This window comes from Sceloporus occidentalis, unplaced genomic scaffold, assembly GCF_023333645.1.
Source record: "Sceloporus occidentalis isolate IW3139 unplaced genomic scaffold, rSceOcc1.0.p SCAF_15, whole genome shotgun sequence".
Lineage (NCBI taxonomy): Eukaryota > Metazoa > Chordata > Lepidosauria > Squamata > Phrynosomatidae > Sceloporus > Sceloporus occidentalis.
Genome location: NW_028316995.1, coordinates 10,580,246 through 10,605,485, shown reverse-complemented (window position 1 = coordinate 10,605,485; position 25,240 = coordinate 10,580,246). Strand labels below are relative to the sequence as shown.

Genomic DNA, 25,240 nt, shown 5'->3' with positions numbered 1-25,240 from the left:
GATTTGGCATTAGAATGGATTTGGGCACTGTATTAAAACTAGACTGGCACACACTTGCAACAACCTTCTTCATATTAATCATTTAAAAATGTTATTTTATAAAGGTCAACAATGTCATTTATATGTAGCAAATTAATTATAAGTCATGTTTATTCAAATTCCAGAAAGCCATAATATCTAATAAATATAAACAAACATTTTTAAAAATTGCTGCTATATAAGACATTTAATGTTTTGACATAGAACTGCATGATTACAAGAATGCAATGCAAATTAATTTACATGGTCATTTGAAATTTTCACAGAGGTGGCATGAAGAACGAAGGCTGATCATATGGAACACAATGACTTTATAAATGACCAATCTTTGCTTCATTAAAACATACAGAAGGACGTGTCTATGTGTACTGTACATTATCCTATTTGCGTGTGTTTCTATGTATATCTTCATATACATATATTCATATACATATTTTCCTTTGGTTTATTAATAAATCTCCAAGTGAAATATTTTTCCACAATTAAAAATCTGGATTTGAATACACCATAATACATAACACATGATGATTATCCATGTAACAACACATCTAGGTTATACCCTGCATCAGAATGCTTAGATCATTAAAATTCCTGTGACAAATGTATGCAAATGGAAAAAAGATATTTTTAGAATTAGGAAAAAAAAAAAGAAAAAAAATATATTGTGCTTCAGTATGCCCATTTTATTTCTACTAGGTTAATTTAAAGAGAAAAAAATATCAACCATTGTCGTGTTTTTATTGCAAACATTTTAGTTGGTTGATTAAAGGGAACATATCAGGAAAAGTTGCAGTATACAGGTCTGTATGTCACTGATTTGTTTCTCCTGATTTATTTCTCCTGTTATTATTTACATAGATTGTTCAATATTTAAGTACTGTTGAGGCCTTATGCCCAAGGGGCTTCTGAAATATAAATCTGGAAAATACACTAAGGGTGGATAAACTCTAGTAAAAGTTCAGCAACATCCAAAACTAACATTAGGTAATCACACCCATTATTTGATAACGTCAATAATACCTTATTTCTTGTGTGCATAGATCTGGCCTTTATAATTGCTACAACATCTGACTAGATAACACAACATGGTATTTTTCCATGATATATTCCCTAATAATTTTGAGGTCTGCTTAAAGCAAGGCAAAAGAGGCAACTGCCCCCTTCGCGTTCTATGTTTTGTCTGATGCTACAACGTTCCAGGATAAGACATGATATCCAGAAATTCTGCATCAGAAGGTGCAGAGATCCCCAATGAGGAATTAGTAGTCTAGAAGTCTGTGCCAGTGGATGCGAAGTGCATCACCTCCGTCACACTACACCTCCAGAAACAACCTCAGGACCAGCTATGATCAAAGACGACCCTGCTTATTTTTATATAGATTTAAAATAATATCAATATGAAAAATATTCTTTATAACTTTTAATTCCCTAGGGCTGTGCGCAATGGACCCCAGCCTGTTTACATAGGTACATAGTTGGGCACATATATGCTGTACATTTTTATTTTCAATAAAATGTATTAGGGGTTTATTCTGTAAAAAATATATAGATTTTTTTTTATTCCTAACAAAGGAATAGATGGCTATAAAGTTTTAAAATTTAACATACAGAGAGACAATTATATCTAATACAGACTTTAAGGTGTTAGAAAGTTATGCAAAAAAACTGGAGAGAAAAACATTAGACAAACATGCAGGATAGTGCTAGTTTTTACTTAATAGACTTTTGAGACTTCTTTCCACAGCTTCATCAAGCTCTTCTTCTAGCTCTTTTTTCTTAGACATAGCTAATTTTGACTGGTAATCTCTAACAATTTGGTCTATATATGGGGCACTTTGAGTTCCATGCAGCATCAGTGTCCATTCTTTTAAAACACCTCTCTCAGGAACACTCCCAGCAAACCCGATTTCAAGAACCCAAGTACCCCTTGGGTCCTCTCCCCATGTATGTGTTGTCATAAATGGCCATTTATCAAACCCCACCTTAGAGTCGTCATCCCTTGGACGACGACTCAATAAGATAGACTTGGTTCCCATAGGTGAAGTCATGTTGAGGTTCAAGTCTCCTCTCCTTGTAGCATTCACAGTGATAACTGCTTGAACATGTTCAAGATAACGGACAAAGTTTTCCTTCCCTTCACAGGCATCAGTAGTAAGTGTTAGAATCAGCTTTCCATTGGAAGGAATTTTCCTATGGATAAAAACAAATAAAGAAATGTCATTACACCTGAGGGTTTTCCATACTCAGTAGTGTAGAGAATATCAGCTTTGTCGTGACGTAATTTGCACTAAATAAAAAAACAAACTTTTTAAAATCAGTCAAAAAGCACAAGTCTTCCTCTTTCCCAAGGATTAGGAACATAAACCTGAATGTCAGGTATAAGATGTCCTCAAAAATGAGCCCTGTCAACAATGGTGCTAAAATTGCCAGTTCTGCATTTCTGAGCCCTACTAGCATGCTTAACCATTACATTTATAATAGATGAACAGTATGTTCTAAGAGTGTCACAATGGAAGCAATCTATTTGAAACCAGATGTACATCCTAGAAGCAAACAAGGTCATAGTTAAACTAAGATGAGCAAGATTGAGCACTTAAGCACAATATTCATTGGTGAACTAGGTTCATTTATAGCAGAAAAAAATCAAATAATAACATTATATATATAATCATGTCCTGAGGAAAGTCAGCAATGACTGAAACGTCGACTTGACTTTGAATAAAGAGAAATTGTTAATTTAAAGACCTGGAGTGCTGACCATCTTTTGAAAGTGCTTTATATTTATATATATATATATATATATATATATATATATATATATATATATATAATACAAATACCTGAATGAATAAATATACATAAAACACTCAGCTGCAAATACCTTTTGTGAGTACATTTTCTAGGTTTTACAGTAATTTTTCTTTTCAAAGCATGCTATCCCTCTCCTATCGCTTAGAGATGTATAATGAAGCCAATCATTTGAAATTCTAATGGAGTTTCCTTACTCCAATTGTTATAAATTGCAAATTCTTCCCAGCTTGTTTTCACTAATTGGCAGGGTTGCTAAGGTGCACTACACAGTACATTTGTGAGTCTAAATATAGAATGTGTATGAGAAGGAAGAAAAGCAATTATCCAGGGCTGAATCAAATGGTAATGGTGAATACAAAGTCCTTGCTGTTGTTAGTTTTATTTTTCAGCATGCAAATAATACAGGCAGCGTTAAAAAATAATGTTCAGGTTCAGAATAACTTGGGTTGACAGAAGTTAAACTGCTATTTCTAGAACTCTATAGACTGTGCATGATTGGCATCTAAACAAGGATGATTATTATTATGAATGCAATATGAAAATATATTTTCTTGGATGGGAATCAGTTTTATATATTAAATACAAACGACAAATTGGAGCTGGTGAAATAGAACACCTGCGGTCATGATGTGCGGTCAATATACAAATAGCCAATAGGAGATCTCTGTGCTAATTGGCTCCTATAAAACATACCTGATGGTAGTAGATGTATGCATAAACAGCGAAGGTTTTATTTACTTCTTTTGTTCTTGATGTTATGCATTAGATTTTCAGTAACTAGGCTGCATCTTCCATGTATCCTACTCACCTTGGCTCCTGTATTGATCCTCCTATGCAATGAAACCTCTCAGGAACAGTTTTCCATTCTTTCGCCATTTTAACCATAGAGCCAGCATCCAGAACACCATAACCAAACAAGTGATTAAATTCTAAGCCAACACCATTCCTTCGCCACTTGTGAACTTCATCATGGAGTTGGTTCCTTTTGGATGTAAGTACTGTAAGGTGCTGCAAATCTCTCCAAGTTAGACCTGGGCTATTACAACACAAAATCCAAATTACAATATTGGTCACAAAGTTGTCATAAAAAAATAATGCGAGATAAGTACCATCTAGTTTAACTATTTTTTCCTGAAGTATAGACTTTATAATAATAACTTGTGGGTCTTCTCTATATATTCAGGATGGCTTCATGCCTATCCCATGCATGTTTAAATTGTTTCACTGTATTAGCCTCTACAACTTCTCATGGGAAGCTATCCAATGTATCTACCATCTTCTTGGTGAAGTAAACTTCCTTATATTACTCTGACTCTCTAGTTTTAGAATATAAACTATTGTCCCAACAAGTCTTCTCCTTTGAAATGAGTCCTCAGAAATAATTACTCCCAGTACGTGTCGCTAATGCTGTATGCTGCTTTGGGATTTTAACAACCCAACCGTATTATTTTTATCAACGTATTACAATTAAAATGTAGCTGCCACATTCTCATGTAAGTGTAATTTATATTTATGGTTCTTATGTATATTATGGTTATAACTAATACTCTTTTTATTAATAATACTATGCATATTCCACCAAAGATGTTTAATGTTTTGTTCTCCTAGTACCCAAACAGTAAAAATGTGTTATGTTATATTGTTCCTATTTTACAATAATGTTCATAAGGAAAGATTATTATGCAATAAACAATATTATGCTGAATTCTTAATATAATAAAGTAACCCTGGATCATACAGTCTTTTGTATAAAACATTTAAAATGTTGAACAGTATAAACAGTGCCAGTATACATAGTTAGAGGAACATACTTGGCCTCCAGGGCTAAAGCGAACACGCCAGCTGCTTCCGGTGCGGCTGCAGATGTTCCAGAGTGACGCAAAGTACAGTTCCCATATAAATCTGTTGTTGCCTGAAAGCACAAATTAAACATTTATGGGTCAAACACTCCAGTCATTGCAGTATTTTACATAAATGGATCTGAATGTGTTACTGAAATATTTATTTAGCAAATGCTCTGCACAAAGGTTTGAAGATTTGACAGTGTTGTATAAGATCATACATCATCAATAAACAATGAGTATTTGTTTTCAAATGACACATTTCAGAGGCAGACAAAATCATAAAGTTAATTAAAAAAATATATACAAGATGCTATATTGTTTAATTGGCTTATTTTCAAGCCATTAAAAAAAATTGATTATATGCTTTCTCAACACCCTCAGAAATGTGCTGGAAATGCTGTTCAAATTAAAGAAGTCTTTTAAATATTTTGGGAAATATTCTGGGTTTTTTTTAAATCCAGAAATCATAAATTGACTGTTTGTGTATTACTTGGCTCCAAGTTCTTTAAAGAGACCCCACATTTGTAGGCTCATGGAAATCAATGGGTGTAGAAGCAGTCAATCATAGCATTCAGCCAGAGCACGTCATTCGTTACCACCAAATCCAATGAGTAGCCAATCACATCTATGTTGGCTGCTGATTTAAATGGAAGCCTAGTTTATTTTGGCTTCAACTGGAGTGCTGCAACGCGTGTGCAGAAAATGTACTTAGGTATGCATCCTGCTTTCAGCTGAGGCAGCCAAGGGGAGGAGAAAAAGGAGACATGTATTTGAATGACGTAAAAGGCATTGGAGTTCATGCTAAATGTTCATTTAACTCCATTCACTTAATGTTTGCAAGCCTTGAGTGTTCAGGGTATAATGTACGTTAAGTCTACATGCATTAACTTGGAGCCAATGAGAAATAACATTTCTTGACCCTGTTTTGCATGAGAAATATAGTAGGTTATGTATAAGAAGTGGTTCTGTTGCAAAGTTTTAAAGGTTGCCTTACAACCACCAACAACTAATGAAAGTTAGCTACTGGCTTGGCCATTTTCATGGTTTCCGTAGCGAAAAGGCCACTTTTGCAAACATTGATCCAGAATCACTTATTTATTACTCTTATAGCCCACTAAATTTGTAAGATTAATAAGTATAAAAAATAAAATTCACTCAGCACAGAAGTAGATTTATTTTCCTTTGTGCCTCTAGATACTAGGCCGGGAGCAGTTATCAGAGGTTTGGGATGAAAAAAAATAAGAAAAGTTTTATTAATGTATATATTATCAGGACAAATCATCTTTTAGAAAAAAAAGACAGAATGCATGTTACACATTTAATTCACTTCATGGATGAAGGTGTTATAAAGTGTATAATTTTTAATGCATACAAATACTTTCTAATTAATTCCTCCTGTACTATCAACTATGCTACTTGTTATGTCCTGTCTACCCATTGAACAGCGCTACGGAATTTTTATGGCGCCTAATAAAACAATAAATAATAATAATAATAATAATAATAATACAACTTCTCAACATAAGTGAATATTGGCATTGAATTATGGACTGGAATATATATATACAGGACTAGCTTGTTGTTGAATGAATGCAATTTGAAATAAGCTGTGGTCAGTTCAGTGTTAATGTATTTCCCATCACCCGACAATGGGGCTGTCATTGTGCAATTTATCATTTAAAATGTGTTTCAACAAAGGAGCATCTGCTTTTTTCAAAAGACACAATGGTTCTCTGTAATGCCTTCCAGAAGGCTGCAGTCTAATGATGTTTGTACTTACCACGCCAGCTTCGGGATTACTTTTTCTTCCATTGCTGAATGTGGAAGCCAGTGTGGAGGAGCAGCTTTCATCGTAAAGTGCAGTCCGACCATCATTAATGGCCGAGTTAATCGAGATTGTCCACATGCTTGAAGCATAACCATCGCAGTTGCAGTCATCGTAACTTCCCCCATCGCCAGACGCCCAGACATAAATACTTCCCTTTCCTCCTCGGCCCTGTCATATAAAAAATAATAATTTTTATATTACCTAATAAACATAATACATGTGATTTTGATAGTTGTCTTTTACAATTCAAGATAGCCATTGACAAAAAAGGGAATAAAATATGATAATGTCTGTATTAAATGTATTTTTTTAAGCATGTCAAAAACTGAAAATATCAAATTATTTAAAATTACATATCCCAGCATGATTTTATAAACAATAGGTTGTATGAGTGGATCTTTATATTCATATAACAAGGGGGAAAATGCATTAAAAAAGTACAAATTATATACTGTATTATTATATTATATTTTTATTATGTATTATATAAAACCATGAGAGGAAATGTGGTTTTATAAATTTATTTTGCATAGGAATTTAAAAAGGCGGGGAGAAAAGTATGTTATATACAAAGTTTGCTCTTCTAGGGCCACTGAATTAACAGTAAATTCTGTAAAAGGTTTCTGCGTAGTGAGTGACACTTCAAAATTACCTACCAGCTTTTGCAATAAAGGACGGGGACACTGCTTTAACTGCTGGGGGGAGGTTGGAGGGCTGCTCTCAAGTGAATCGAGCTTTGTACCATAATTACTCATCCATGCCGCATAAAACAGCCACAAATGAAAGGTTAGGAATTTAGATATTACAAAGGCATGTTGGGATGGTGGGAGTCAGGTCTGAGTCATTCCCTGCACACCCTGTATACACTGCAATGTGCGTAAGGTCTAGGAGAAATATATTGGGGGCAGCGTAACCCTGTGGTGGAAAAAGAAGTAAAAGGATTCCTAAATAAAGTGTATAATAACAGGATAGAGCCGTACTTATTGATTGTACTTGATATTCCTTTTTACACTTGTCCAGTTGTTTAGAATAATGGTAGTGTCATGCTGTTCAATGTTATACTATAAATGTCAATCATAAGTATTTCTTGTGGCATAGGGGTGAAGCTCTGTTCTCCTGTGAAGTTTTGCTTTAAGTCAAGTCACTTAGTTAGTCAGAGGCAAAACCTTCCCAGAAAACTAATTGTACATTATTCTCCCATATAAAAGACTGTATAATGATTAAGTATGGAGATGTGTAAGAAACGTAAACTCTTGATTTTAACAAAGCAGCTTCTGTAAAATAATATCTTTACCTGCAACCTATATTATTTCCTTTTTGTTACTTAAAGGACTTTAGAACACTTTGTTGCACTTATACCTAACAGACACCATGAACTCCTAGAAGAGAGAGACATCTGGAGAGGAAAGATGGATAGAGGGGTTTGAGAGACTGTCCTTCAAACTTTGGAGGTATACACTTCATCCTAGCCTAGTTACTTGGCTATGATTTTTATTATTAATATTATTATTATTACCTTTTGTTTATTAAGCGTCAATAAATTAAGGAGCACTGTAAAATTTAAATGGGGTGGTTAACACATACATAACAAATATACATTAACGCATGCAAACACTACAAGATTTGTTGTGCTATGCCTCTTGTCACAAAAAGTACTAGTAAGTCTGTGATCCTGGCTAACATATTAACCAAGCTTATCCTGATTTTTTCTATTTAGGGGCATAGTGTGCCTCTGGTTTTGACATTATATTTACATAATGCTTTAAAATTTTGAAAGCAAATAAACTGTTTCTTTTGCTATTATGCCGACACATTTCAAAGCATAGTATAATGGGAAAGCAAACTATAACAATACTAAAAAACCATTAAAATATATTGTAATCCCACGACAACAGTAAAGTTAATCAAAACATCATTTGTGTTGACATGCATATTTCTCACAGTCAGAAACTAAAAGCCTGCCTTTAATACACAGTAGTCTTTTTCTGCAATGCAACACTTTACCAACTGCACATTAATAGATCCGTGTAATTTCTAAATATACTAAATCATACTAAATTCTGATTTTGAACAAAAAATGAGCAGTTTTTCAAACTAGCAGGAACAAAGTGGGCTAAAATCAAGAATCTAAGGTTGTGTGCATACAGAATTTGATGTGTCTTTCTGTTATAGAAACTCAATTCTACATCCAAATTTAAATTGTGTTGGATGTAAATCCATAATCTGGAGTAAAAGTAATAAAATGAAAAAAATATGCCTTGTTTAGGTGGAAAATGTAAACAACACTTTTAATCAGTGGCGTCGGCAGGGGGGGGCCAGAGGGGGCCATGGCCCCCCCTACATCATGCTGTGCCCCCCGGTGTGCCCCCCCAATTGAAACGCCGTCTTTTTTTTTTTTTTTTAATAGACCCGGAGGAGAGAGTGAGAGGCGCCGAGCGGTTGCTGAGGAATAAGTTCTCAGCAACCGTTCGGCGCCTCTCACTCTTCTCCGCGACCGCGAGGCCTCTTCCTGGTTCGCAGTGCAGGCATTTCAAGCCGAGCGCCGGTATATGTCGTCATATCCGGCGCCCAGCAGTGAAGCCGGCAGAACCAGGGATACAGAGACCTCGCGATCTCACCGCTGGACAAGCCCAAGGTAAGTGAACTTCAAAGGAGGGGGTTAGAGAGTCAGAAGAGGTAGATAGGAAGTGAGAAGGGGTAGATAAGGATAGATTGGGAGGGAGAGGGGGTAGATAGGATAGATTGGGAGGGAGATGGGGGTGGATGGGATACATTGGGAGGGAGAGGGGATAGTTAGGATTGATTGGGAGGGAGAGGGGGTAGATAGGATAGATTGGGAGGGAGAGGGGGGTACATAGGATAGATTGGGAGGGAGAGGGGGGGTACATAGGATAGATTGGGAGGGAGAGGGGGGTACATAGGATAGATTGGGAGGGAGATGTGGTAGATAGAGAGGCAGATGTGGTAGATAGGGAGGGAGAGGGGGTAGATAGGATAGATTGGGAGGGAGAGGGGGTAGATAGGATAGATTGGGAGGGAGAGGGGGTAGATAAGATAGATTGGGAGGGAGAGGTCTTTATGGGACAAAAACGGCGTACGTTCAGCTGTTTGGGGACAAAGTTGACATAATGTGTAACTTAGGTGCTGGTCAGGTTCTATGTGGGCAGCGTGGACACCAGGGTTGGCTTTGGGGTCACTTTGTGACCAGTGATCTATGCCTGTAATTTAGGGGGTTTTATCTATACCTTTAATGCAGAGTTTATATGTAATTTCCAATTGATTTATATCTGCAAAGCTGGGTTTTGTGTCATTCTGTTCATCTGTATTGGCTATATTTCCATACATTATTAATGTTTACCTGCAAATATAGGATTTGCATGTCTTATTCAGTTGATCAATACCTGGAGTGCTGTTTCCATGTGTTGATTATTTGATCTAAACCTTCGGTGCTGAGTGTACATGTGATTTCCAGTTGATATATACCTGCAATGCTGGGTTTGTGTGTTCTGTTGGTTTATACCTGCAATGCTATGTTTCCATACATTATTTATGTATACCTGCAAATACAAGTTTTTTTTAAATCTCATTCAGTTGCATGTGCTGTTTCCATGTGTTGTTTATTTGATCTATACCTGAACTACAGGGTGTAAGTAAAAGAGCGCTATGGTTTAGTGAATGAGGGGACAAAGGGACTCTGGGGATGATTACAGGGGAGAGGACCTCTCAATGTAACGGTGCAGTCAGAAGGATGGAACACTGCACTGACTCTCACTGTCTTCCCCTGATCTGCAGTCAGTGTGGCAAATATATTGGCAGCAGGGTCTAATATTAATATATATTGGCTGCAGGGGCTAATATTAATATATATCGGAAGCTGGGACTAATGTTTATATATATCGGAAGCTGGGACTAATGTTTATATATATCGGCAGCAGGGGCTAATATTAATATATATTGGCTGCAGGGCCTATTATCAATAAATATTGGCTGCAGGGGCTAATATTAATATATGTTGGCAGCAGGGTATAATTTCTATGTATATCGGCAGCAGGGTATAATATAAGTATGTATCTGCAGCAGGGGCTAATATTAATATATATCCGCAGCAGGGGTTAATATTAATATATATCGGAAGCAGGGTGTAATATTTCTATATATCTGCAGCAGGGTCTAATATTTATATATATTGTCAGCAGGGGCTAATATTAAAGAATGAAAAATAACTGTCACTAGCTGTTATTTTGAAATCATATTTTAATCACAGTCTTTACTTCAAAGAGATAAGTGCATATTATGTAGTTAAAAATGCAAGTCTAACGTGTGTGTGTGTGTATATATGTATATATATAATATATATATAATATATAGTGTATATGTACCGTTTTATAATTGGCCCCCCTACTTTGGTCCCTGGCCCCCCATGTGCCCCCCCTAAATATGAAACCTGGAGACACCACTGCTTTTAATACCATACTTTCCAACATTTGACTAGATGGTGAGCCTTTACCAGGACCTTTTATGTGACCTATTTATGTCACATTTATGTAAAGTAAAGCACTTTGCCCATTTTAATTAATAAATCCACTTCCTGCTTCTGTATAAACAGAGTCGTAACTAGAAACCACAGGGCCCTGGTGCGAAAATTGCCCCAGGGCCTCCCAATTTTCCCAAGCAACATGTCCCACCTTTGCTCTAAACAAACCGGGAGTGCCACCTTTGCCACCTTTGCTCCAAATCCTTTACCCCCAAGCATCTTATCAGTGCCATCCTAACCCCCAAACAGCTTATCTGTGCCATCTTTGCCACACACAAGATGAAACTGTCTGCACCAGAAGTCTATAACTTTCCCATAAATGAGAGCTACTTTTAAAATATATTTATTAAAAAATCTATCTTAGATTCCATCTTTAGAATGTTATTATTCTCTGTGTGTTAGTTGTGTAATAATAGGTAAATACAGCCTTGTTACTTTAAGACAATAGTGTGTTGGAGGGATAGCAGCAGGAGTATAAAGAATTTAATTTAATGAAATTAAAATCCACAATCTAAGGGAATTTAATAGAGTCAGATTATTATGTCCCACAAAGTTCACTCTGATAAGTATATTAATTTAAACCCTCACCATTCGGCGTGGTGGTTGGTTATTGCCGTGCTGCTTACCTTGTTAACACCATCTGCCATGGCTTGTAAAGTCAGTTCTCTTGGTCCATCCACTGTTTTACCATCATCTGTAGGCCCCCAGCTGGCACTGTAGATATCTATAACTTGTGGCATATGACTGATTGATGAGGCTTCAATAATATCTGTCATGAATGGCTGGTCCAACATGCGTATTCCTACCAAGTTATACAAGTACAAATGTGTTAGTGAATGCATTGTTAGCACACAACATGTATACTGTATACATGAATCAAATTTTACATTTACTTCACTATGTTTTCTTAAACAGCCCAATTGTACATGCTTTAAGCCCATGAAGAAGGTACAATCAATGTGCTAGATTGTGATGCAATATACTGATTTATGTCTGGCATGAAGCTGTTGTTAAATATACCCTGATATTAAAATGGCCAACCACCATCAAAAAATTCTAACTCAGAATTTCCTCTAAACTCCAAGACTTTAGTCCTCTGAATGCCCCCATATTGTTTATTAGCCAAAATAACAGAGGCCTGTTCTCCCTTTTAATGCAGTATGAATCCCCAGTTTATACTCCCTTGGAGTCAATAAACTATGCAAATTTGTCACAATAATAATTCATATTTTATTAACATGAGCAACATTGCACTTTTTTTCAACAGTAAAATAATAATAGTTAATAGTAATTAAGAGAAGAACGTAGGAACAGCAACAACTTTTAGGCTCTTTAACAAATATGTTCATAAAATGACTGCCAGGTACAAGCAACTTCCTCAACACAAACATGTTAGGAATGTTCCCAAATTAAACACTAGGTGGGGCTGTAAACATTAGTGATTTTCAGTATTTATTACAGAAATCACATTAGATTTATCATATTTAAAATTAAAAATTAGTGAAATGAACATGTTTACATACTGCTATATTATACCTGCAACTTTTGAGTTATAAGCCACTCCAACACCACAGATATTATTATTTGCCGCAGCTGATACTTCTCCTGCACAGCGTGTCCCGTGGCTGTAATTTAAACAAGATATATAACGTAATCATTTTATTTTTAAATCAATTGTTTCGGAGGTGAATTCAGACTTGTGATATTTGTAGGATATTTAAAACACCAATCTATTCAAGGTTCATTTGTAAGTAGATTTTCTGACAAACACAACGCATATAAATTGTTGAAGCCTTGCCGTACCTTAACTGTTAATCCAACTATGATTACCTTTAGCTTTACTTTATCTGCTTTATCATAATTATCATAACAGTTATGTTGTAGCTACACCCTAGGTGGCCAGCAGGGTTGAGTAATAAATAGACCTTTTATATCACAATAAATAAAAATACTATCTTCATTTGGAAGAAGGTCACTGGTTCATGTGGATAGTGGTATATGTGGTGTAGTTATACCCTGTGCAGCACAGCATTAAGAACTGGGTCGGACCTAGGTGCCAAAAGTAAATACCACTGCATACAAATTGTTTGGAAATGCTTTATATTTATTTGTCCGTATAAATATTCTGATGTATCTTAAGATGCTAGACACAACTGGCACTCTTTGTCTTACTGTGTTATACCAAAATAACATGAATATTTAATCTGCCTATTGTATTTTAAACTGTAAATGGCATTCTTTTTCTTGCACCCATAGAGCAACCAAGCCACTGGCAATAAAAGCATGGAGAGACAATCTTGTTTAATGTACAGATGATATTTATCTGTGTTCTAACATTGCAATATCCTGAAGATTTTAATTCTCGCAACATCAAGATGACAGACGATTCAGCCAAAGCTGTCAAGGGTCGCTTAATAAAAAACATTTTTACATTTGGCCATTTCTCTTTTATTCTGCTAGCGATCAATCATTTCTGCATGGATTTAGACATAGTATCTAATGCAATTTTATCTTTAGTGCTCGAAATCCTATACTTGCCAAAGGCAGGGTGCAATCACCGCCTTTCTGAAGCTCGTCGTTGCCTTCAGGAATACTTATACTTATAAGATGTCTCTGCATGGCAACAGAACCCCTACTGACTCAAAATACATTAACTCACATTTCAGTGCACAATTACTGCTGCACAAATGCTACAGGGTGGCTTTGTGCCATTGAAAGTAATATGCATTGGAATCACATTTTCAACAAGCATAACAATGATCAAAATAGCTAAGGAGATAGAAAAATGAAAAAAAAAAATAATAAAATGGATTACCTAGATACTACCTAGCTGGCCCCTATATAAAAAAAAAAACTACAGGAATATTAGCGCTGTCTAAACTCCTGAAAACTAGTATTTTGGAATAAATTACAACAGTTTATAACATGTATCAATATCAACTAAAATGGGATATTAAATAAAAACTAGGAAATAAATGGCATAACAGATGGCACATCTGTAGCACCTGGAAACGCCAACAAAGCCAGGATAATTTTTTCAAATACAATTTTGAATATTATCAAGTTCAGACCTGCTTTAAATATAATGTCCCGCAAACCTTGGGAATTGTGGATCTGATTTTGTCAAGGGCTTATAAATCTATAGTCAATAATGCCGTTTATGTTCCCAGGTCTTAAAGGATTTTCGGTGCATAAGCAGGACCTAGGCTTAGGCTCATGACTTTTACGAATCTACTACCAGAAATTCAAAAGGGCATCTTTTATCATAACGCAGTCTCACTGTCCCAGACTGGGTACTGGGGGCCTGATGAGCCATTGGCCAATAACCCTTCTCACCCTACTGAACACACACACACAGCCACGTGCTATACTCTTTTTACATCTCAATCAGGTCCTGTTGGGTTATTTTGGTGCAGTTTATTTGTTTCATAATGTAAATACAGATGAGTAACAAATTAATAACTATACGTTCATATATATAGTCATTTAGATCCATAACATGATGCACATAAATGGTGGTGGGGTTAGTATTGTATATCAAGCCAGTACATGACCCCAAGAAATGAACATGCTTGCATCCAATGCTTTAAGTGACAACATTTATTTCCTGCTAAATTGTGTTAGCTTCTAATTTATGCTGATATTTGATTATTCTCTGCTCCCCCACAGGACGTACTCAATGGGTATATGTATTATTTTTAAAATTATGTAAAATGAAATTGATTTCAAAAACTCAATATCAAGATAAGGTTAGCATAACTGTGTACAAGAAAAATATGATTTTATTAAAAAGTCTAGAATTTTTCTAAATATATCCGGAGGGATCCAGCTGAATATGAATAATGGGAACAATTAACAGCTCAACACGAGCTGCTGGTGATAATGACATTAAATCAGCTAAGGGCTCCCATAGCTTTTTACATTTTTCCTTCCTGGAGGTTCAGGAGACACAGCATTAACAAGGAACGAGAAGTTCTAATTAATTTGAACTTTCATTGCCAACTGAGTTCCCAATGCAGCCTCAATATTTTCAGTATAAAATTAGAAAATTACAATCCACCCTTACAGAACGAGAATGGTGCACAACCGCAACCGCCTTAGAAATATAATATTCTAAGAGGGGCAACAGAATAATGCTGAGCTTATTTAAATTGAGTGAATAGCTTACTTGAAGAAGATGGGTCGTAAAGAGAACTCTACATTAGACAGCCTTTTTTCCTTAAAACTCCTAGGTCTTAACTGCAAGAGTTAGTATCCGAAAGGCCGTCCAGAAATTAATGTGCTAGTAAGAACACTGTAAAAATGAATTAAGACGTAGAAACGTAATGGTCTTCTGAGCTGGTTCTCTGGCAAAACAATAGAGTTTTCACATAGAAAAGTATACCGAAGTTTCTGGAGGCTATGTTCCATGGCTAGCGACCTAAGGCTACCTATGCGCAAGGAATAAAGGTAAGATGAAGGATGGTCTCCCACAGAAGAACAAAAGGAACATGGCCAGGGTTTAAATGGTCAGAGTTTTCATGTGTTTGGTAGGACAGTGATCTATCTGGAGCCCACTCGTTTAATCTTGTAAATCCTGCTAAACGTGAAGCTTTCTCTTCTATAATTTTTTCGATATTGACCCTCTTGACTCCTCTCCGCTCTATAACATCTGATGCCACGTGAGGCCTACTTCACATTGAATTTTTTTTTTGTATTTGTTCCTAATTTATTGTATTTGTTATTCTTCAGTGGATGTATGTTTTAGAGTCGATTGAGTACAAGTTGCAGTTCCCAATATCCTGGCATAACAATTCTGTATAGCCTAGTGACCCCAGGGGTCTAACACCGGTAATTGAACGTATCAAACATATACTTTTAGACCTAGCTTCTAGTTATGGTATAAGTATATGGGTAACACAGGAGGTCGGATTCACGAGTGTAGGCGATTCCAGTAGCTGTAGCCCTGAGACAATATTTTGAGATCCAAATCCAGATCAAACATAAAACAAAACCCATTGAAAGCAGAAACCAGAGTAAGGGTAAGATCTTTGAGTGAAACGTTGTTTTCATATGTGAACGGTAAGTAATAATTAAATGATCTTCCCGGCCTTCCCTGAGGAATGAACAAATGCACACAGATACTGATATTTACACTTAATTATACAGTAGTATTCGCAAATATGGATGTTATGTCTTGAAATTACAGGAATATCACTTACCTGTTAAACCAGTCATCTGTATACCGGGGGTATGGGAAAGGGTCATTACTGCTAAAATCATAGCTTGCCTCTGCATTCTGAAACAACAATGAACCCAAATCAATGCATATATCAAATATATATAACAGGTGATATTGAATAAAGAATATTTTTAGATTGTTAATGCATAAAACACAATGAACTAGAAAATTGATACATGGGATGGATGGATAGATAGACAGATAGATGAAAGATAGTTAGCCAAACCAATTTCCAATCTGCTAGTTTCCGAACTAACAATGCAGATTACAAGGTAAAGAAGTCGAAATCTTGCAGATTGATGTTTTTTTGTTATATGACTGTATGAATTTTTTATTATATTCTGTTTTTAACCAACGGGAATATATAAAAAAATGTAATGTTATGTTAAAAACAACAGCTGCTTCAACCAAATGTATTAACTGAAAATAGTATTACAAAGATAGGTTGCTGTATCTGAATTCATCCATGAGCACAAAGATAAATTGATGTTAAAAATATCCTCATTACCATACACTCCTGGGAAACTGCAAAAAATGAGGCAAATCAAAACCATTGTGACACGAGAGCCAACAATATTTATAGCTAGCAATGTAACAATAGTACGGAAGAGCACTTTGCCACTATATGTGCAAAATACAATGCAAAACAATCGAAAATGTGTAGGAAATTACCAGTGCTCAATGTCAACCGGGGGAAGGCCCTGTGCCACATTACAATGGGAGTGCAGAGATCTTCCTTAAAATAACCCCATTAAAGCTAAGTCTGGGGGCACTAAGAGTCCTTCCGAGGCACCAGGATATGACCACGTCATGGCCTTCAAGCCAAGAGGATAAGCACCTGCTTCAGATAAGTCCTAGGACGCTGACCAAGTACAGCGACTGACATATATAGGCCACTACATGCCAATATACCTCATATAGCACATGATGTTATACTCTTCTAATTCTATTAGCTTATAATTATTTAACATGTTTGTGTGTAGTTTATGGTAATATGTGTATAAATATTTGAATTTCTCTGCTCAATATAATAATAATAATAATAATAATAATAATAATACGGCTGAATTTAGGCCACACATTTGCAGTGCGACAAAGTGCGGGCATAATCTTTTCACTGAGACAATTAACAAAGAAACAGACTGTGTAGAGCATTAAACCGAGGATATAAAAATGAGTTGACTTGTAAATAACTTAAACATGACAGACTTATGTCTTTGTTTCATTTCTTACTAATTAATCTTTTTAAATGTATAATTCCCAGGGGAAGAGTGGGCGCCAGTGCTGCCACTGTTACTATCGTCACCCAAAGGGGAAATAACCCATTCTTGCTGTCCAAATGTTTAGAGCTACACCCGCTATAAGGGGATACCTCAAAGGCATTTTAATTTTTTATTATTTATTTTAAAAAAAACAACTAAATAAAACAAATGCTGCCTGTATTTTTAAAGGTTTTTATACATTTTAAAAAATCAAAAAAATAAAAGCATGAGAAAAGTTACAAGTATAACACTATATCATATATAATAGTTTTTTTTGTGTTCAGAACATTCATAAACGTTAAGATCCTTTTCCTGGCAGCACTCAAAGGTTAACATTTGCCGAAACACATTTGCCACAAGCATCTTTTCCCATTTTTACAAATGGAAAAAAATAAGTTTTAGTTTATGTCAAGCCATTTTTCTGCATAAACTGTACACAATAATATCTCAAACCAATAGCTTCTCAACTGTAGCGTGGGTCTTTGAATGCACTCTTATCTCCAGACACTAGGTGAAGGGGCATTTTGAGGGACATTACTACCTCTTTAGCGGTCCAGTCACCAGATGAAATTACATGTGATGAAGATACTACCACCGAGGTCTTGAAAGCTTATCTGATGCTAAAGTTTATGAATTGTTAAAGGTGTCTTGCTAATACAGTAAAAACTTGTGATCTCTTCCTGCAAACACAATATTGTTGTTTCCTTTTTCTATCCTCTGTCTATTGCTCGATGGAATCTATGCATAGACTAGACATAAATTTCCTATACAAGGCATTCTGGGACGCAGAGCACAACACAAACATTGACATCATCACCCATTGTCCTTAAAGGGTTAATCATGTGTCTGTCCATTGCGTGTTTGTTGTGCCCCCCCCCCCGCTGTATTAAGTTATGATTAGGTGGATGGTATTGTGTGATTTTCAGGTATTATACAGTTCTTATGATGCAGACGACAATTACATTTTTATTTTTTGAGCTTCCTTGGTGAATTAATAAGATTTGATTTGTTTAATAGGTGAGCTCTTCAAGAGTTAAAATTGCTTTACATCACTGTATCTCCAGGGATAGTGCTTATGTTTCCATGGTTACCATACTTGGATATGAATCTGTATAGTTTACAAAATGTGATATTAACTATAAATAATTCATAGTTACCATTTTAGAAGAATGTGACCCACTTTAGAAAAATCCTGAACAAATGTGGGAGACATTTTTTTAGCAACAAAAGTTGAGGAAACACGGTACCATACAATATAAAAGTTTTAGGTGTCAAATACAAGGCAATTCTCTGTATGATACATCCAGAAAAGACCCAATCTAGACCAATCTATCTGGATTTGATACACATAAGCAGCAGTGAATTTTAACTTTAATTTTGCAATTATCTAAAAGTTTTTTATATATATATTTTTTTCTTCCAATTATTAACTGTTACCCCAACCCACAAGGACTTGCCCCATCCCGCCCAATACTAGTATAGAGAGGCACCAATTTGTTTATTTTTTTTATTTATTACTGTGTCTGGTCTTCATAGAATAATATTTTTTTTTTCTAGGAAAATCTATTATTCTACGTAGGCCAGTCACAGTAATAAATAAAATTCAAAATGAAAAGAATGGCAAAAATAAAACAAAAATTGAAATTCAATTTCAATGAGAAAATGAGTCAAGCAAATCATTTATGTATGGAAGAAATTCATCTTTGTGACAAACCTTGGATGTTTAGGCTCCAAACAAAATGTCACATCAAAGTGATGAATGCACAGCTCTACTTCGTTAGCCAGAAAACTCTCTGCCTTGAAGCTATAGCTAGCGGCATAAAAAAATCTCCAGGCTTTATCAGTACTGTGAAGTAATCTTTCTCTGAGCTGAAGTGAAAGAACTGGGAAGTACTGGGACACATAAATATCTTTTACTCATGTATGGTGAATGTGAAAAATAAGCCTCTTAAAATTCAGCTTCCAGCATACTTGTTCTCATCTTGTTTGTAAATTTGCATTTAAGAAGAAAATATTTTCTTGAAATCTGCACCATTTAACCTTTCTAAGTGACTAAGAAAAAATAGGGGCATAAATATTAGGAATTTATGAACGAGTGTTGGCTAATTTAAATTTTATACCACTGTGGTTACATTCTAATATAATTCTATTAAAAGAATTGTAGGTGCAATTAAAACAGGAAAATAATAATAATTGCACTTAAATTTATATAGCATATAACATATAACCCAAGCTTTCCTTTTGAAGAGGGACAGTCACTCTCTGTGACCCGAATTCCTCTGTCCTTCAAGAACTATGTTGGCAATTAAATGTTGTATATACAATACGTTATCTTTCTCTTAAATGTAATTTCATTAATAACTGTAAATAGAGTCTATTCACTAAAGGGAGAACTCCTTGACTTCTCCATACATTATAAAGGTCCAACCCTAGTGAGCTTCTGCTGGAAGAGGTTGGCTGGCCATGTATAAAACATAGTTAAATCGGTGATTTTTTTTCTCCTCACACATTGACGAACACATTATGCAGGACCAGTTCAGCCCTTCTTGCTGGAGAAACCAGTCAATGTTGACCCTTCTTGATGAATAGTGAAGGAGTTTAAACCACAGCTCTCCTGCAAACTCTCCTTACAACTCTTCTTTTAGCCCAACAAAATGTTTGGGTATAGCCCAACTCCCTAACCATGATACTAGCAAGTCTATCAAAAACAAATGAGTTCCTCTTTGAAATGTTGAGTGATAAATCTTAAAGTTCTATTCAGCATTAAAGCAGAAAGGGAAAATATGTACACATCAGCACGGAACAGGAAATGATACAAGGATATTTGTCATGGTGAATGAGGAGGTAAATATAAAAGATGTCCTTTAAAGGATAATGCCGTAGAGCATTGTTTACTGACAATTCTATATGTAGTACTTTTCAGCAAAAGAATGAGTTATCAAAATGCAAACCAAAACTTCTCAGCTGTGTGCCCTTACTATGCATTACAAAGGGTCAACTACAAATAGCTCCTTCAAGAAGAGATAATATAGCCATACATAATGTATAATTAATTAGAGAAAATTATGCGTCTCATGTATATTATATTATTTAGCTCTGCATTTTGCAGGACCATCCCAGTAAACAATTTAAATTTTTTTGTATTTGCAAATACCGTATTGGCTGGAATATAGGCCGCACTTTTCCCCCCACTTTAAGTCTTTAAAGTGGGGGTGCGGCCTATATTCGGGGTCTAGCGCCCGACGCCCAGGACATGCAGTCCCGGGCGCCGGGCAGGGTTAGGATACAGATCCTAATGCGGTGCAGGGGACCTGCATCCTACTCCCCGATACGCTCAGACAGCCTCCCCTGCCAGCACTTTCCACGGGGGGGGGGGTGCCGGCACGGGAGGTTGTCTAAGCGCATCGTGCGGGTGGCGGATAGTTGTGTACGCGTATTGCGTAGATGTCCCCCGCCAGCCCCGCAAGACACCCGGGAGTCTCCTCTGGTAAGTTGGGGGGGGGCAGAGTGGCAGCATATCTCGGGGGGGGAGGACAGTGGCAGCATATCTCGAGGGGGGAGGAGGACAGTGGCAGCATATCTCGAGGGGGGAGGAGGACAGTGGCAGCATATCTCGGGGGGGGAGAGACAGAGTGGCAGCATATCTCGGGGGGGGAGACAGAGTGGCAGCATGTTTTTTGGTGCTTTTTTAAAGAAAAAAAACTTTTTCTTTAAAAAAGCACCAAACTTTTAGGGTGCGGCCTATATACGGGGGCAGCCTATATCCGAGCCAATACGGTATATTGCAATCTGATCGACAGCAGCAGGCTTACAAGTTCCCCATCTTTTTTTTTGCTTATCTACCAAGGCCCCATTGTGATATTTGACTGGCAGTTCGCCTGCCGAGGAGAGAAAAATGAAAGCACACCTGTGTATTCGAAATTACTGACAAGCAAACTGATTCATAATGCAGCTGCTTACTCAGGGAAACTCTAGCAGTAGACTGTGAGACATAGCCAAGCGATAAAGATCACCATGAGAATTTTACAATTTATAGTTCTAATTAAATACTGGTTCGGTAGAAACTCTATTTGCATATTGTAATGTTTTATAACATTTTTTATTTGTTATTTTACCATGATCTGACACTTTGTAGCATGCCAACTTTTTTTAGCCTTCAGCTATTTCCTCCCCTAGTTCACACCTGTGGTGTAAGATCTATTATATATCTGGTCTAACAAAAATGTTACATTGTAATGTTTTTTTTCACAGTATATTAGAGAAACACATGATTTGATGGATGCTGATGACTGTTGGTCCCAAGCTTCGGCTAAGCGCCACTTCTATGGTCTTGTTTTACATGTACCATGTCCAGGAACGTTAAGGTGGTGGCCACCTGATGACCCCAGTGCGGCCAACAGCTGGATATGCTCAGCCGCTGTCACAAACACATTGCTAAGATCATGACGCCTTCACTCTTTACTATTTTAAGTTATTTAAACGTAGAGTGTCTGGTTATCAAGGCTGATTTGAAACCTATAGATTATAAATATATTTTGCTCTCACTGCTCTAGAAATTACAAAATGCCACAAAACTATATATACTACTAAATTATGATTTTTATTGGTAAACCAGTAGGTTCTGAGGTCCCAAAAACTCTACATATTCTTTCTGTCTTGACCCAGTAAAAGGTATCACCTTTGATTAAATGCTAAAAGAAAAAATAAAAATTAGTATATGGTTTTATGTAAGTCTGAGTCATAACAACAGGGGAAACCTTCTATATTATTTTTTTTATGTTTGTTATTCTGGGCTTCCATTACTGAAATGTAGCATAACTGACCTTTTTACCTCCTTGCATAATTAATAAGACAGCATGGCAAATGGGAAAGAAACCTAGAGCGTAAATATTCCTTATAATCATCACAGATAAGTAAAAACCTCTATAAAGCATTTATAGTGTAAGGAAATGCATTGCTTGTAGGATCGGGAAACATACTTTGTGGTGTTAGCTCTGTTTATATTAATGTCCGTGACTACTTTGCAGTCTATGCTTTTATTCAGTGAGTTCTTGAAAAATTAATTTGTTTCCCTAGTAAACTAAATAGCATATTTGTTATTCGGCAACCGCTATTGCGTCTTAATAAGCAATACAGCTGGAAGAGATGTAATTTTCGGACATGCCATTTCCTTAGGCTCTAAAATGAGTAGCATGAATAGCTTAATCACAAGTGACAATAGTCCAGGGAAAACAATTTCCATACCGCATCTGTTATAAGAAGATGTGGCAAAGAAAAAATCTAATTCTTTTACGATTGTAGCAATTGTTTCACTGATACATATGGTTATCTAGCCATTATCCTCCCCATAAAACAAAAGTACTGTACAATAGCTCTATTCATGGGCAGGAAAGCTATAATTGTTTACCATCGTACCTGCTGCAACCAACAGCCTGGGAGATCCTGTTTCATGGTCCCAGCAATAGTATTACATTAAAGACAATTTACCATCATTATCGGCATAACATACACTGTGTGAGTCTACAATTAAGTGCGCTCTCGCAAAACACATTAGGCGTACAAATGTGTCAATGGCAGGCAACCCAGTGTAAATATGAGATTCTTACCAGTTGTTTCTGTGTTGTTTAGTTTAAACTATATTTTCATACCATATTGAACTCTAGCTTTCTTAAATTGTCCCATCTTAAGTCTTTAGCACAGTTTTCCCCGTAAGTTATTTTAAAATATAATCATGTGCAGCACATCTCCTCTCATGCAAATACTTATTTTGTTTCATGGCTATCCTGAATTAAATCAGTAAACATGATTGACAACTATTACAGAGGGTAGTCATGCTCTCCAAAATGACCTAATACGTGATTTTAGTATCGTACTTGATAGATTATAAAAATTATTTAATTACCTCCTATAGAACTACTAATTCAGTTAATAACAAAAAAGAAATATAGGGTTTAAGATGATAATTTAATAACAAATTGCATAACATTTAAGGTAATAAACAATATACAATATGATATTGTTTGATTTTTTAAACTGAGATATTGGTGTTTTATGTCAGCTTTCAAGAGATTGCTTGTCTTTCTAGGCTATTTACACAATATATACTAGATTAGTTACACAATATGACTTGTTGATGCATCCTGTCTAACATTATCTCCACCATAAAGTAAATAGGAGTTAAAGTCCAAAAATGAACAAAGGTAGAGATAGTTTGTTTAACGTTTAACATATAGACATGCTTGATAACACGGATATTACCACAATAATCATGCTTTCACAAGGGGAACTTTTTAGTATGATGTTTATGGAGTTATCACATAAAATACGCTAGTGGAAAAGAACCCGTTCTCCTCATTTATATATTTACATTGATTTATTTATATTGTTTTCACGTCAGAGGCATGGATTTTTAGCAACAAGTCTTTAATAAAGACCACTTCTGAGCACACTTCTCCGGACAGTAGATGTTGTTCCAGGGTTTCACAATTTTATGCCAATTCTGAGCTGATGGCACTGCTGGACAACTTTCAAATATGAAGGAAAGTAAGCATGAGTCTGTAATCTGCAACACTAAGTTTCCTTGGCTGACCACTGAGGCCTTTAACATTGCCTGTTTCTTTGTGCTTCCTAAAAAAAGCTTGGACAGAACATCTGGAAACCACGGTCTGCCTTGAAATTTCTGCTGGGGAGAGGCCTAGCTGATGCAAAATTACTACCTCATGTCTTGTTGCTTTGCTCCGTCTTACCATGGTGAATGACTTTGACAGGAAATTGTCTTCAGCAACCTCACTTTGTTAGGGGGTTTGGCTGTTCCTCACCCAGTTTTATTCCTCCTGCTGTTTCTGTTTCAGTTAATGATTTCAAGTTCAACCCACATATCAAATTCATGATCATTACCACCTGTTTGGTATAATGATTTAATCATATACCTAACTATATACCTACAAAATCCCTCACAAGTGTACCTAGATGTGTTGATACTGTTTTGAAGGAAAATGGTGGTCATATAATATACATGGCAAGTCACGAAGATATACTGGAATTACTACAGCTCCTCAACACTGATCTATATTAATTTCCTTGGACTTATTAATTGTTAATGGGTTAGTTATTTTCTGTTACCTACATTTTAATTACATACAACTTAACATCATGCATTTAGATTTTCCTCATTTAATTCTTAATTACCTATATTTTAATTACATACCACTTAATGATATGGATTTAGATTTATCAAATACTAATAAATATTTTAGTTTGTGTATTGATGCATTTGCAATTAAATGCTAATGTAGATACAGATGTCACCATCAGCAGGTGGTAAACAGATGTACAAAAGACTGATGGTTTTGTCATCAATTATTCCCTCAAAAGACTGATTTTTTTAAAAAATTAAATTTAACATTCCTCTAGTCTAGACAGTATGGAGGCTTCAGATGTTAACCTTGTAATTATCACCCCACTACAGAGAACGCAGCAAGACATAAAGACAATCGGACTTTATCACACCTTCAAACATTTCAGGGGTCCAAATTTGGACACAAGAGGAGGGGAGGGGCAGGACAAACACCAGAAATAGACAGGGCCAAAGGTGTGTGTGACCCGATGTCAGCGGGACCGCCCACAATGTTGGTGGGATTGCTCACTGACGTAGTGGAAAAGCACACTCAATGGGACCACTCATGACATCTGTGGGACCAC

At 36.1% G+C, this 25,240-nt stretch overlaps 1 protein-coding gene across 1 annotated transcript in view; it reads right to left on the bottom strand.

Moving 5' to 3' along the window:
• Positions 1 to 1,742: 1,742 nt before the first annotated feature.
• The window catches only part of LOC149303228 (neuroendocrine convertase 2), a 63,013-nt gene continuing 39,515 nt past the window's right edge, over positions 1,743 to 25,240 (bottom strand). The window contains exons 6-12 of the mRNA XM_089481388.1: positions 16,258 to 16,334; positions 12,593 to 12,681; positions 11,683 to 11,858; positions 6,475 to 6,690; positions 4,662 to 4,762; positions 3,659 to 3,886; positions 1,743 to 2,229 (exon numbers count right to left, since the gene is read on the bottom strand). Coding sequence (XP_089337514.1) covers positions 1,743 to 2,229; positions 3,659 to 3,886; positions 4,662 to 4,762; positions 6,475 to 6,690; positions 11,683 to 11,858; positions 12,593 to 12,681; positions 16,258 to 16,334 — 1,374 coding nt within the window. The remainder of the gene's footprint in view (positions 2,230 to 3,658; positions 3,887 to 4,661; positions 4,763 to 6,474; positions 6,691 to 11,682; positions 11,859 to 12,592; positions 12,682 to 16,257; positions 16,335 to 25,240) is intronic.